General features: G+C 36.4%; 1 protein-coding gene across 8 annotated transcripts in view; it reads right to left on the bottom strand.

Moving 5' to 3' along the window:
* Positions 1-16,416, bottom strand: part of QKI (QKI, KH domain containing RNA binding) — a 148,060-nt gene that overhangs the window by 36,594 nt on the left and 95,050 nt on the right. For all 8 annotated transcript variants that reach the window (XR_004422511.1, XM_033101360.1, XM_033101369.1 and 5 more), the window contains exon 4: positions 9,304-9,447. Coding sequence is in view for 7 of the 8 variants with exons in the window: in XM_033101360.1 (XP_032957251.1) it covers positions 9,304-9,447 (144 nt within the window). In the remaining variant the exon portion in view is untranslated. The remainder of the gene's footprint in view (positions 1-9,303; positions 9,448-16,416) is intronic.

Below are 16,416 nucleotides of genomic sequence, written 5' to 3'. Positions count from 1 at the left end.
TTTTCTTGCTTATTATACCACTGTAAACAAAAGCCTGTACTGATGAGGTGGGAACTAGCAATGAGTTTTTGTAGGCAGGGAACAGAATTCCTTTCTTCTGGTGTGAGGCCGCCCGTGACCAGGCACTGAGCTGATACGGCCAACAATGTAACTGGCGTAACCAACCCATGTATTATATTAAAAAACAAGAGGAGGAAAGACAAAAGTGTCTCACATTTCCTCGGAACCAAAATAATGGTTATTACCTTTACAAAGTCCTTCCAAGGTAAATAAGCAGTAAGAACTCAATTTTACAAATAAGGAAATCAAAGCTCTGAGTTTAAGTGACAGTCACTGACCATGATTTGAGCAATCCTATTGTATTTGTCACCACTTTTAATGACCTGAAATGCACAACTATCCACCCCTAAAATGCACATACGCTAATCTTTGTCTCTTTGAAGTTCCCGCTCAAGTCTCACTACCCTACATGAAGTCTTATTGCCCAAGCACCCCAGTTCACCCTGACGCCACCCTGCGAAGCCCTATAACACTTTCTGTAGCACTGCCTGCCACCTATGTACTGCTGGGCCTATACTGTACTGCACAGTAACACAGCTGTCATTTCTGGGAAAAACAAAGACTTCAAAATTAAAACAAGGTGAAAGTTGCCATTATAATAAAAAACAAGTGAAATCGTTTAATGACGCAAAACTGTGTTCATATAGGTTGTGTAAGCTATACATACACACATATATTCAGGCATGCATGGGAGTACACTAAATGAGTCTGCCAGTTCAGTGAGATCAAGGAGAATACACTAGTTTACATATTTTTACAATAAATGAATGGACATCTTTATACCCATTTTTTAGTAATTAAGAAAACCAGGAAAAAACCCAAATTAGGATAGGAAAAGATCTGACCATTTTCAACCACCTTTACCTACATGACTTTTATAATACACATACCCACTACTACAGACTACACACACATTTAAGTGCACATATGATATTCACCAAAATGGACCATATGCTAGACTATAAAAAAGTGCTAAGTAGATTCAAGAAGACTAAAATATTACAGAAGACATTTTCTGAGAAGAGAACTTAGAGCTCAGTCACAATAAGGTCAACAGAAAAGTGAAGGACAATGAGATGTCGGTCAATTGGTACAAGCTTTCAGTTATACAGAGTAAATTATGGAGAACTAAGGTACAACATGGTGGTGATAGTTAATAATACTGTATTGCAGTCCTGAATTTGCTAAGAGAAGGTCTTAAAAAAATGGTAACTATGTGAGGTGATGCATGTCAACTGGATTGTGGTAATCATTTCACAATGTGTATCAAATCATTATGTTGTACACCTTAAAAACATCACATTGTACAACCTAAATTTATACAAGTTTTATTTGTCAAACATATGTCAGTAAAACTGAAAAAATAAAATTTTGAGAGTAACAGAAAAAAAGAAGGCAAAATTAACCCCAGTAGTTGTCTGGGGGCAGTGCGGGCGGGGGTTGATGGCAAAAGGGTAAGGGAACGTTCGGGGTGAGGGCAATCTTGATTGTGGTAGTGATTATATGTGTATACAGTTGTCAAAACTCAAATTGTACACTTAAAATGAAATGGGTTTTATTGCATGTGGAAAAAGGAATGGGGAAAAAATCTCAAGAGTTTTCTTTCTTCACGCCTTCAGAATGACTTCATTAGCATTAAAAAAAGTAGTTCAACTGTATTTAAATCAGACCCATGAGTTTCCACAATATTTCTTAAACGGGTATGTCTAGACCACTAAACTTGATTAAAGAAAAATTTGTAAAAAGCCAATTAATAGTACCACTTGTAATTAGGCCTACTAGCAATACATATATACATATGTATATATATATATATATATACACACACACACACACAATCTTGTCTTAAATATTTAGCAAAAATATAGTAATCTACATTGTAAAAAAATACCTCCAATATTTACCAAAAATTGGTAAATTATCTACATTGTAAAATAACCTCCTTAAGAATCACAAAAACCAGTTTTTTTCTACCCAATTAATTTGCATAACAAAGCAGTTACATAAAACCAGGAAGCACAAATCCTTAGTAATTCCAAGCAACCCTAGTTCCGTTCCAGGGCGCACCTGAAATAAGAAGGCTACCCCTGTATCAAATCTTGACACAACGCATTGCTTTTTCCTAGATAACCTTTGCTTACTTAACATTCTACCTTCACTTTCATACTCAGTAAAATTCCACCAGTCATTTTGAGGATTTCCTCATACTCATGTTGCTCATTTCCTTCTACTGCATCCTAGTACTTCAAAATTTTCTCTCATAACTTGGAGAGAAAAATGTACTACATGTGAAATTTTACTTTATAGTTAACATAAAGCTATCCAGAGTCCTAAAATTACTTCTTTTACATTTTCCTTCTCTGACTTTAAACATTTCCACAACTATCTATACGTCATTTACAATTAAGAGTCACTTCTTCACTACACAACAATGAGTTTCACAGCAGACAACTCTCTGGTTACCCCACTTTCAGAGGAGGCAGTATGGAGTTTAAATTTCATTTTAAGTGAAATGGCAAATCAAATCACTGACACTCTTTAATATGATTGTTACTTTTAAAAATCACTCTCACTAACTAATGGGAGAATGAACTGAGTAAAATAAGATTAAAAGTGAAAAGAGTAGATTATTTCAACTGAGGTGAAATATATAGAATACTCATATGTATCCAAGAAATACTCTGGCGATAGATTTCTATCAGCAGTTGGTTTTTGCCAAGGAAGATCTGAGTCCCCGAAGACTAGCAAAATTAGGACATTCTTCTATAGTCCTTTTCTACCAGTGAGTATAATTTAATTGTTCACAAATTGTCACACTTCAATTATAAAACTATGCTGAAGGCCTCAGTAATCTGAAGAAGGTATAGTTCAGGTTTATGGAAGTGAGATTTAAACAGCTGGATTGACTGCACTTATGATGAAAAGGGTATTTTTGTAGATATTTGACAGTAACAGATTTAGACTTGTGAGATAAAAACACTATATACGTAACTAGAGAAATAACTCTTGCCTAGTCATTCATGGTTTGTTTATTTTGTGATTGAAGAAACAAGAGATTAAAATAACTGATTATTAAAATCAAAGAAACATCTGAAATAAAAATGGTATCATTCCCAGAGTGAACAAGTTTTTTAGGTAAAATATTATCACTCTATTAATGAATGAAGTGTGATTATTTCAAAACCCAATTACTTTTGCAGTGGATAATAGTGGATAATAATTAGAATATTAAATTGCTTTGTAAAAAAAATTAATTGCACTATTAATACTAATTGAGTCCATTTGCTTGTTGAAAAAATGGGTGGGGTTAGGGGGGGGAACCTACTTCATAACGTTGTTTTGAAAGCCCAATTTAAATTTAAAGGGTTTGAACTGATATAGTAGACATTCAGGTATGTGTAGTGTTACATGAATTGATGGGGCCACATTCAAATCATCAAAATTATTAGCAAAATTAGAACCAAGTCACAAGGAGTATAGGTACAATTGTTACCCAGACTCATTAACCTTGAAAAGTAGCAGGTGTAAAATACAAATCAGAACATTAAGTTATGAAATTTGAGATCAAACACAAAGTCTACTGCTCTCCACCCCCCATCTCTAGGTCCCTCGAGCCATGGCTACAACTTCTGCTATACAACATTAAACAAAATGGCACACCACCATTAAAATACACACAACTTTCTTCCTACAGCTTTCCAAAAAAGAACTGATTCTACATGGTTAGGTAAGAAATATTTATACTGAAATAATACAATTCCACACTTAAGCTATAAATCCATTCTGTAAATAATGCAAACTATATTCCCCATAGAAGCAATATGAAACAAGGAATTATGTACTTATTCAAGAAAAGAAGATAAAAATACTAGCTTTTTGTTACAAGCATATCTGTAATATCACGTAGCACCTTAATATAAAAACCGACCTAAAATAATAATTATAAAAACAATGAGAATGAGTTTATTCCTATTTTTGTAATTAAAGCCCTTATAGTTTTTAAAAATATACTATTAGAAAAGCAAAGATGAAAAACTGTGACAAGACTCAGGGCTTGAGACTGTGTTGAGAAAGAGGCACTTTCATGTAACACTGGCAGGACTGTAAATTAATACAAATTTTCTGAGGCAACTTAGAAATTTTAATATGAGAAGTATTAAAATTTAAAATGCACTTACCCTTTGCCCTAGTAATTCTGCTTCAAGAGATTTTCCTATAAGTGTGTGTATGGTACGTGCACAAGTTAATTATCTCTGCTTGCCAAGTTTAAGCAGCATTTTCTCACTGCAGAGAAGGGAACTGTCCACTGCTGGACATTCTCCTGTTGTATGTTTACGGAGGTGCCCTCGGAAAGTCCAAGGAAGTACCATGGCGTGGGAGGCTGAAGAGCAATGGAGGAAAAAGATCACTGAAGAAGAGGAAGTTATAAAGGAACTGAGACGTCAAGAGTACTAAAAGGATCCTTTACATAAAGAATGAAATCTCAGGGAAAGAAAAGTCCAGCTCCTTTTTCTCTTGTCCCATTCTCTCTGACGCAAGCCAATCAGGCTTTTAAACTAACCATTCCAAAAAACCAACCAACCAAACAAAAAAAACTGATTGTCAAGGTCACCAATGACCACTAACTGGCCAAATCCAACAGTTAACTCCCCGTTCTTAGCAAAACCAACCTCCAGCCACAAACCGGAAGTTTCTCACGTGGTTTCTAGGACCCCACACTCCCGGTTCTCCTCCAACCCCCGCGCTGCTCTGCTCCGTCTTCTGTGCTCGATCTTGTTCCTCTTCGTCCTGACTACTCACCTGCATGGTGAAGTACCTGGGGCGCAGCCCTCAGACTACTCTTCTACACCTCCATCCAATGTCTACATGCCACCCAGTCCCACAGTTCTAAAAGCTTTGGATAGGATGATGACTCCAAAAGTGACATATTCTAGTCCCGTCTTACCACCTAACCTGATTATTATAACCAAATGCCCACTGAACATTTGGTATCTCAACTTTTACACTTTCAAACACAGTGTCTTGACTTCCCTCTCCAACCTGCTCCTCCAACAGTATAAACAAAAGACAACTCTAATTTGCTCACAGTAAAAACCTCGGTCCTCACATATGTCACACCCAATCCATCAAAATTCCTCTCAGCTTTACCTTCCAAATAAACCATGATCTGACTCCTTGACACCTTCAACGCTAGTCACGTCCCGTTCATCTTACATGAACTCAAATGCCTGTGCACTAGCATCTCTGCCTTCATTATCACCCTCAAATGTATTCTCTATTTAGAATGATCCTTGGAAGCAGAAAGCAGACCATGGCATTCCTCTCTACGTCCTCCATAGCCTCTCGTCTCAGACTAAAACCCTGTAATAGCCTTAGCATGGCCTACAGGCCTCTGTAACCTGCCATCCCCTCCTCACCCTGCTGACCTGACTCCCACCCTCTCCCACCTGCTCATTAAGCTCCCCACTGGACCACCTTGATATGCATCAAATGCATCTCAGGCCACTGCACTTCCTGTTCTCTTTGCCCAGAAGCTTCTTGGGATAGCCAAATGATTGCAACACATTTCAATCAGGTTTTTTCAAATGTCACCATCTCAGAAGCATTTTCTAATCATCCCACATAAAAGTGTTTCCATGATTCTCTACCTCCTTACCCAGCTTTATTTTTCTTCACATCTCCTTACCACAACCTAAAATAGTTTATATTTATTTTTGCTTATTGTCAATGATCTAAACCCCTCCCCACACCCAACCAGACGCTAAGCTTCATAATGGCAGCATTCTGTTGGTCAGCTTTATTTATCTTCTCTGTATCTTTACCAGCTGACACAATATAAGTATGCAATAAACATTTGCTGCAAGAATCACAAAGGCCTATATGTGAGAAAAAGACTGAGATGAAGTTGGTTCAAAAAATTCAAATGAATACATAATGATTCAATCTGTGGGTACAGTGACTAATGTGTGTATATGTGTATGTGCTTTAAATATGGGGACAGTGAAAGATGAAGCTTGAAAGGCAAGCTATGGCAAATTATGAAGGAACTTGTAAGGCCATGTTAAGGAATTCTGTATTCTTTTCTTCGAGTAACAGGAAACCACTATTCGTAAGTAGAAAAAGGTATGAATAGACTATAAGGTAAAGATGGGTTTGAGGAGTTGAAGACTACAAGTAGGGACACCAGTTGTGGGGTTCTGAGATAACTGGCTTGAATTAGGGTAAAGAAAATGGGCTTAAGAGAAAGTAAGCTAATAAGAGAGATGTGAAAAATGAACTTGACTGAATCTGAAGAGTGGTAACAGCTGGAAATGCCAAACTTATTAATAGGATATTGAAGAGGCAGAAAAGGCACAACTGAAAATTCCAAATCCAAAAGGCCTGTAAATTTCTGTTAACTCAAAGTCAAATAAGCATTTACAATGAAAATGACCCACAGAACAAAATTCTAAGCATCGCTATTCTCTAGATAAACTTTGGGACATGAAAAACCACAGAAAAGTTTCAAAGAGTTTTCATGAAACACAAGGATAAATTACAAAGATCTATTGGCAGCTCACTGGAAGGGCAGTCTGAGGTCAGACAAAATATAAATGCTGATGCTTTTAAGAAATACGTTCTCTTTCCTGCAGTGATCCTGACACCCCTCATAAGTCAAATCTCAATGAGTTAGGACGACGTTTCTTCTCTATAATTTCCAATTCAATATGAGGGCCTCTTATACATTTCAACATAACTGCTGGTCTCTATATCATTCCCACTATACCTTTTACACAAACAGCAAGATAAACAAAATTAGCCAAATTCATTTATATGTGAATTATTTTTATAAGATCAAGATTGGTCAATATTTTCAATCCAAAAATATATTTTCTTAAATATTTAAACAATGAAAAAACTAATAAGCCTATACTGGATTTTTTTAAAGGGCCAATCCAATTTATTTAAAAAAGAATAACAGTGAACTGGGAAGAAACTTCTATTTTCTCTAATCTTGAATTAACGTATTCCTTTTATAAGCAGCATTTGGAAAGAATAACATATAAACCTATACGAGTGTATAACATTACTTACACAATGACAAAAAACTGAAGCAAACTTTAATGGAACAATTATGTGCGAGGCATTCTGCTACGCATTCTCCACGTATCATCTCATTTCACCTTAACTACATGGGAATTTAATGATGGTCCAATCTTATAGATTAGGAAATGGAGACAGTAAAAAACTGCAAAGATGGGATTCAAATCCACAAGTCAGCTCTCAAATACTCAGTATTTTGTCTCCCGACAACCTATTTAAGTAAAATCCAAAATCACATGAGACTTCAGCTTTGTAAAGCTTCCGTTTTATTTAACCCTTGTTTATCCTGGTATCATCATTGGAAATGTATAATATTCAGTTAAAACTAATGCTCTAATAGAGTACCCATGTTACAATAAACATATTTAATGAAATGGATAGGAATAAGAAATTATTACAAGGTTAAATCACTTTACAGAACCCATTCTTTAAAGTATTTTTATTCTACAGTTTGTAATTCTAAGAAAGTCTTATTACTGCAGAGCTAGTAATTAATAACAATCCTAAAATACTCCCATAGGAGATTGATCTATCATCAAAAGTGTTATTTTTCCTTTAATATAAATTGTATGCATTTTTTTAAAAAAGCTTCTGTTATTTTTTATCTAGTGTCACCTTTTAATATTCAAAGGCAAATAATTTTAAAACCAAAATGCCCCTTAGAGGACATCTGTTCCAACTTTCATTTTGTAAATGAGGAAACAGACACACACAAAGAAGTTCACTCACTTTCTGAAAAGACACACAGCTAGTTAGTAACACGGTAGATTTCTCATCCAGTGCTCTCTCACAGGTTAGTAATTGTTAGAACTAAAGCAGCTTACAGAATGATGAGAATAATGTAATAGGTGAGTAAGAGTTCTAATTATTAGACACTGATCTACTTAATGTGTAGGTGAACTCATTTGTTTAGTTACATTGCATGAGCTGAGTATCTTCAGTTACATACAGTCTTGATGCTAAGTAAAGTTTTGTGATGATGGGACTAATAGGCCAGTAGGCTTAGGGAAAAGCCCTTTCCTATGCATCTTTTCCATACTGCACAAGTATTAAGGAAAAGGAAGGAGATTATAAGGTTTAATAGTGCACAATTATAGATTTTAGTTTATATTTAACCTGCTCGCTTACATTCCTTATAAGACCCATGGAACAGAATTTACATGAAATTATTTTCTTCCAAGGAGTTAATTTTAACAAGTAAATGGAAAATGTTTATGATTTTTAAGTTTACTTATAGAATAAATAGACTACCTGGGGAATAAAGAACAGCAGATATTCTACTCATTTATGTAAATGTCAATAAATTTCTGTTGGACAAAATACTAACAATATTCCTAGATTTTTTTCAATAGCAAGTCAGGGCCTACATTTCGATATATTTTACAATATAAAACAATTTTAATAGTCTTAGAAAACCAATAATTTATTTTTTCCATTGAAAAATATTCTGGGATTAGTTCGATCATCATTTGTGAAGTTACTTCAGGTTTCTGTAACAAGGAGGAAAAGTCAAAAAGGAAGGGGGAAATTACAATGGGATAGACGGAGAAAGAAGAGTGAAGGGAGGCAGGATGAGAACACAAACGTGCCTGGTATGTTAGTAAAAGTTAGCTCTTATTTTTCTAAAAGAAATTTTTACCGCATTATGGGAAAACTTCACTATAGGACATTAACCCTTTCTATGGGAGATAATGATATGCTAGGAAAGTACTTGGAGCCCATAAGCAACTCAAATAATGTGCTCCTACTAACACAGCTCACCCAAGAGTTGCACAGACTTCTGTATACTCATTACTTGCTTACAATGAAACATTGTTCCATTACAAAAAGCTTTCATTACCCTACTTATGATGTACCTACATTCTTATCCTGTTAATAAAGTGACTCAATGGTAACGATACTTTTGAAAAGTAGGCCACTACTTGAGTTTGCCCCCCCTCACAACACTTCCATCACAAAATACAAACAGGCTTTCCCATTTAAGGATTTGAAGGTCTATGTTTATTATATTATAGTAAAGGAGTCATAAATTGTTTTGTATTTAAATAAAATTTCTAACAATGTGTTTTTTTTTTTATTACAATAACCTTATAGTAATTTAAAATTAAACTGAAAAAAGGGGTTGGCACCCAAATCTAAGATATGGAAATTATTACTTACTGCAGGTACCAGTAATTTCTTCACTTCTTCAACGGCTCTCTTCAGTTTGATCTCTGCTCTGTTTTGAGCGTCTTCCACAGTGATCAGTACATGTAAATCTTCGTTGAGATGCTCCCAATTGGGCTTGCCTCTATTTTGCTCCTCCTAAAAAATTTACAGAGTACATTATTATAATTTTTTATTTTCAAAAGAGTGTATTCTTCGTAATACTAACCCGTCGCCATTTAAATTATGCTTGAATTATTTTTCTACAATGACATAAGTCTTTTGAATTATTTTCTTGGTTAAAAACCTGTGTGTAAACCTAATGGATCCAATGATAGTTAACTGAACAAATATTTGTTGAGCACGTACTATATACCAAGCATGGAGCCAGATACAAAGGATACAGCAGGAGCAAGGCAATCACAACCCCTATTGTGATCTTAAGCAACAGAAACTCATTTATGGTGTCATCCTTAGGTTATTATGAAAAGCATATTGTTAATTCTATATTCACTGATGAGCAAATGGAAGGTTATTGGCGTTAATATAAGTCAGGCACTTATCAAGGTCACATAGCTAATAACATGTCAACTTAGGAGCTGAATCAAACTTTTCATTCTCAAATTCAGTAATCTTTTCATTTCATTGCAACTATTTTTCACAACACTGGCTGAATTCAAGATTCGGAAAAGTACTTTGCAGATAGACATTATTGTGTAAGAGAAATGCCATTTATTTTAAATATTTCCAGTAGTATTTATGGAAACATTTTGTTATAATCACAATAAAAATTAAATGTAAGAACAGTTTTAACTACATTTCCATCATTAGCTTACTTTAAAAACTCCTTAATTATATCAACCCACAAGCACTAGTTCAATAGAGAATATCTATGTTTCATTTCCTCCATGTCTTCAAATCTCCTTGTGGGGATATCTGCAGGTTGGAAATACTGTCAAGCTACAAAGAGGTTTGGAAGTAAAGTTGGCCACATTTCCCTTCCACCTAAGATATAATAATTTCATAATTGCTTCTTGTTTTAAGTTTTAGAGATAATATATAATTATATTTACAAATAATTTATAATATATAATTCTTAAAAATATTAAGCAAAATAAGACTATAGACTTATAAATACAAAAATAGTATATATAAGTAACCTGGCTCAGTGCCAGGTATCACATACAAACAATAATAATACCTAGTGTTGTCGAACTTTCACCATAAAGGTCACTATTTACTAAATCGTGAGCTTTTAATCAAAGAAAATAAAAGTGGTATAAATTAATAAAACTGGTAAGGTTAAACAGCCTTCTACTCTAACTCACATTTGCAAAGACCATGCTAGAAAAAAATCTACCCTGCTTCCCAGAAAATAAGACCTAGCCAGACAATCAGCTCTAATGCATCTTTTGGAACAAAAATTAATATAAGACCCAGTATTACAATATATTATATTATATTGTATTATATTACACTATAGTATTATATTATACTATATTATACCAGGTCTTATATTATATAAGACCCGGTCTTACAGTAAAATAAGACCGGGTCTTATATTAATTTTTGCTCCAAAAGGCACATTAGAGCTGATTGTCAGCTAGGTCTTATTTTCGGGGAAACACGGTATGTAGCTCAGCCAGTAAGAATAGAAATAAGTTCTAACAGTCAAATATACACTTTGCCTTTATTTTCTGTTCATATCATTACTGTGAAAATGCATCCCAATGTCGTGAGGGGAGATAAGAAAGCACACCAGCCCACAGCAGGCCATCTATGTGTTCCCACCGTGATCCCCGAGTCACCACAGGGCACTCACAGCTGTACCATAGGGGTGTTTGAGATTTCAAGGGCCACAGCAATAGTCAGTGCCTGCTGGACACCATGCAAACTTATATTTCCAAATACTTGACTTTTTCAACATTAAATCATGCTACATTCCTTTTGATGATGTAATATCTTTGCAATGCTAGGTTTTCCGTGGTTGCTATAAGAAGGAAGTCCATGCAAAAATCAAACTGGAACAGGAAAAGAGGGTGGCAGCTTTGAGAATGTGAACAATGCCCAAAAGAAATACACATCCCACCAATAAATAATGTGGTTATTTATGAGTAAAATTAATTTCTTTTCCAATTTAAGTTGCTTTGATGTAAATTCTAAGTTGTTTGGAACTAACTGTATGATAAGAAATATGATTAAATATTCCTTTTCACCTAGAGGATACCATGAAAAAAATCCCAGAAACTAAGGAGTCAATGAGTCAAAAAATACTGGGAACCTTTAGGGTTATCTGTATGTCAAAGAATAAAAAATGTGTATACATACCTCTTCTTTGAAAAAAAATCAATTTATAAATCCAGATTTTAATTTTATGTTGAAAAATGCTGGCAATATTTTCTCCAAAATTTCTATATTTATTTATCAATTTGGGGGTGTAGATATATTTAATAAAGTTACTTGTATTATTTGGTGGACCTAGAAGTGTGTCTATATCCCTCTTATAAGGGAATTCTGCTTCCAGCCAAGTAACTAACATGAGCAAGACTTACTCTCCCGCCCGAAATCACGGAAAAATAGGTATGACATAAAAAACACCAGTTCTCCAGCTCCGGGACCTCCGGTGACAAGGACAGTGAGGCTGAGACGGGAAATTGGCGAGGCAAACCCCACCACAGCCCCACGATTGCCCCAGCTCCCTGGCTTGCAAGTGTCTAAGCCGCAGCTGTGGGAAGGGTGCCAGGCTGACTTCCTGGGCAGAGGAGACTAAGCTGCGAGTCCAGGGAGCCCAAAGCAGCCAGAGGGCACAGGAAAGGGTCCCGGAAAGAGCTGCACAGAAAGACATCTGTGGGAACCTGAACAAGGCCCCCTCCAACACTCAGCTCAAGACGGATGGGGCATGTGTGGAAGGAAAGAGCAGAGGCCACAGAAGGAGCCGCCAAAGGAGACAGAAGTGCTACGTTCTCACACAGGGCCAGACTGAGAGACTTCACCATTCACAGGCAGACAGTGCAGAAAGGACACAGGAGGCCTTGCCTCAGTACTGGGAAATGACTAAAGCTCATCTGAGCACCGTTCCAGTACTGCCTAATAAATCCTGAAAGCAAGACCTAAAAGCATCAAACTATTTCCAAGTAACTAAACTGTCCCAGAACAAAGACGAAGATTCCTTACAGAAATACAAATAACCAGCCAACAAGGTAAACTCCACATTATGTGGCACCTCATCAGAGCTTAACAGGCATGCAAAGAAGCTGAAATACGTAACATATACGAGGAAAAACTCAACGGAAACCACTCTAGATGTTATAACGGTAGGCAACGACACTAACAGTGTGTGTGTGAGAAAGCTACCCATGCAGACAGATACTGAAACAGGCAGAAGTGAGGACCATTTATAATTCAAAATATTTTAGAAAGGCCTAGGAATAAAAGTTAAAATTATAACTGACTTAACACAGGAAAAGACATGGAAAAGACAAAAGCCAGAGGATTTTAAAAGGAAAGGATATTATTATTTACATGACAGGAACATAGAACAAAGTTGCAGTATAATTTGACATTGTACTTTACTGAGGGAATACATCTCTGAGTTTAGTTACAAAACACCTTGGTAAACATATACTGTACTTAATTCAACAACTTAAGTGCCAGTTAAAAATACAAAAATTAAAACAGTTGCACTTATCCTAATGTTTGCTTCAAAATAAAGTTTTGCTTGCAGTTTTAAAAATTGTTGAAAGAAAACTTATAGACAAAGACGGTGAAATAAATTCAATCGTGCACTTTCACTCCCTCCTAAAATTCTTCTAAAATACTGCAGAGTTTAAAATGTACAAGCTCATAAGAAGAAAATGGGAAACGAAACAATTTAGAAACTAGAAAGCAGATGACTAAGTTAGGGACTTCACCCACCCCCCACAGTGAGAAGGAACCAATTTACAGGGCAGAACCCCTCCCCAACAAGGCAAAGGGAAATGGCAGCATTGAAAGTGGGGGTAAGTGTAAGGCTAAGACTGAATATAAGACTGGCTGAATTCTCACTAAGGAGCAACTGAATCTCTACATCCCTGCCCCAAACAGCTGGCTACCTAACACTAATTCCCACTTTTTGGGACTGGCTTCTGAGGGGCCACTGATGGGCCCTTTCATACATGGAAGGCTAAGGTGTCCAGCTCCCCCACACTCTCCACGGACAGTGAAAGCTGAGGCCCACACGCTGCTGGCACGTGACCTGAAGACCTTTCTGAGGGTCGCTGACCAGCCCAACAAAAAGAAAACAACCTGAAGAAAGCAACCACTGAACAAGGAGAAGACAAACTGAAAAATCCTCCGAGTTAAGAGAAGTTACTGCATCCTTAAAACAAGTGAAGAACCCTATTAGAAAAATTCAAAACATAAAACAGAAACATAAAAAAGAACTCCTGACAGTATAAATATGACAGTAGGAATGAAAAACTGGATAGAGGAGCTACAGAATAAAAATTGAGGAATTCTCCATACAACTAGTATCAAAGGCAGACAGACATGGAAAATGTAGAGAACAGTATGAAAATTAGAGGATACTTCAAGAGGTTCAGAAACTGAGTGACATATGTCATACCAAGGAGAAAGCAGAAGAGAAAAAAATCATCCACATAATACATACTTTTAAAAGTAAACTGAAGGATAAGAGCTTCCAATTAAAGTGTCCACTGATTTCTCACCAGTGAATAAATGAGATGGTAACTAAAAAAAAATCAACTAGTAGCAAGGTAAGCATAAAATGTAGCAATAAATATTATCAAACGGATCTCTCTCTTTTTTTTAATTTTTAGTTTCAACCTCACTAATCATTAGAGAAATGCAAATAAAAACCACAATGAGATACCATCTCACTCCGGTCAGAATGGCTACTATCAATAAATCAACAATTATGAATGTCAACTACAATTATATATACACACACACACACACACACACACACACACACATATATACACACACACAATTTTATATATACACAATTATATATATATAAATATTTATATATATATAAATATTTACAAGAAGCGGAGTACAGCATTAGGAATAGAGACAGTGGAAATGTAAAGGCTGTGTGCGATGTCAGAGGGGTACTGGATGGGGGGAGGGGGGCTGACACAGTGTGACGGATATAAATGATAAATGTCTAACTATCACATTGCTTTGTGCACCTGAAACTAATAAATAAATAAATAAAAATAAATCAACAAACAACAAGTGCTGGCGCGGATGTGGAGAAAAGGGAACCCTCATGCACTGTTGGTGGAATTGCAGAGTGGTGCAGCCACTATGGAAAACAGTATGAAGGTATCTCAAAAAATTGAAAATGGAACCACCTTATGACTCAACAATTCCACTCTTAGGTATCTGTCCAGAGAAAACCAAAATGCTAATTTGAAAAAATATATGCAACCCTATGCTAATTGCAGCACTATTCACAATAGCCAAGACATGGAACAACCAAAATGTCCATCAGTAGATGACTGGACTAAGAGACTGTGGTACATTTAAAGAATGGAGTATTACTCGGTCATAAAGAAGAATGAAATCCTACCATTTGCAACGATATGCATGGACCTAAAAGGATCTCTTAAAGAGGAGGAAGTTGGGGGCACGTGGTTAGACAGCAGAGGAGGCGAGACCCATGTTTTCCTTATCAGATCTTACAGAATTACATATTTTAAATCTATGAACATATATCAGACTTTGTTTAAAAAAAGGTTTTAAGATAATTCTCCCCAGAAGTCATACTTATCCAATTGTAGTCCATTCTAACTCACGAAGAGTTAAGTAAATCACTTCAACATTGAGTTTTGAACCTAGTAATTATTCAATGCAAATATAATTTTTCCCTGTGTCCTCTTTGTGTTTCTTAAAAAGGTAATAAAGGAAATCTGGAATTGGCAAATACTATAGCGAAGTCTCTAAAACATATCCATAGCGGTTCTCTTTCAGTCATTAGCAAACAAGAAACAGAATAAAACTACAGGGTGCCTACTTCTCTACTCCCAAATACCTACATTAAGAATTCACTCCCTAAATTTATCACTTCAACAAATAATTTGGGACAAAAAAAGGTTGAAATGAAGCAAAGAAGAGGAATAACAAAATGGATATATACGAAAAATCGTGTACCTCTTAGCAACTGTGGTCTATGAGGCATTAATTTCTTTTTAGAGTTACATTTCCAATAATATTTCAGGAGTAAACAACTGAGATAGTAGTGTAGAAAAACAGCTCACTATTACTAATTATTGTCATGTCTGTTTTAAGGTCGCCCAAAGCAATGGCATTTCATGTTCCGTGCCATTAGATCTGCAGCGACACAGAAGAACATGGGGGTTTTCGCATCGGCCTCCCCCAGATACATATCCAGCACAGTATACCCCTGATGTCCAGACCTGCAAATTCCAGCAGGACTGCCAGCAGGACACGCGCACACCAGGCTCTCTATAGCACCCTCCACTCCACATGTGCAAACGCGCTCATCATGTCCCTTCTCCAAACCTGCCCACAATTAAGTCTCAGCTATTACTAAGCCTGAATAAGGATGAATTTTCGGAGTAAGTGTGGATTTTTATAACTTGAGGACAAGGACCGATTGGTTTTGTAGAAAAATCTTTGAAATGCAGCCATAAGCTCGCTTGTACCTTGACAGAGACAGGCTGCTGTAAATTCACGCATTTATTTCAACCCACACGAACTTCAGGTGCCGTTTCCTGCTCACTGCCCCACGACAGGCTTACATTCACTCCACACTGAAACAAACTGGCCTCTCCCTAGACAGGGATTCTGATACCCGCAACTCCAGCCAAGCTATCGCCTACGTCCAGAATGCCTCGTTTCCCTCGAACACTTACTCTTATTTATCTTCCGCCCTAAGTACCATCCCCACTGTCTTACTGCAGTGACCAGAAAGTTGGATCCCAGTTAAATACCAGAACCACGGCTCACTGACTCTCACCCTCTTCACAGTACACATGCACTGACTTTTCACGTATCTGGCCTTAGACAAACATGTATGAATCCAACAAGTGCGCCTTCTTGTTGAGCAGCATCATTAAAATCAAGTAGCAAAGCGGCATCCCCGTCCTGCAGCTTCCC

The sequence above is a fragment of the Rhinolophus ferrumequinum genome, chromosome 3, assembly GCF_004115265.2.
Source record: "Rhinolophus ferrumequinum isolate MPI-CBG mRhiFer1 chromosome 3, mRhiFer1_v1.p, whole genome shotgun sequence".
In the NCBI taxonomy this organism is placed as follows: domain Eukaryota; kingdom Metazoa; phylum Chordata; class Mammalia; order Chiroptera; family Rhinolophidae; genus Rhinolophus; species Rhinolophus ferrumequinum.
The sequence above is the reverse complement of the archived record's forward strand: the minus strand, read 5'-3'. Positions and strand labels throughout refer to the sequence as shown.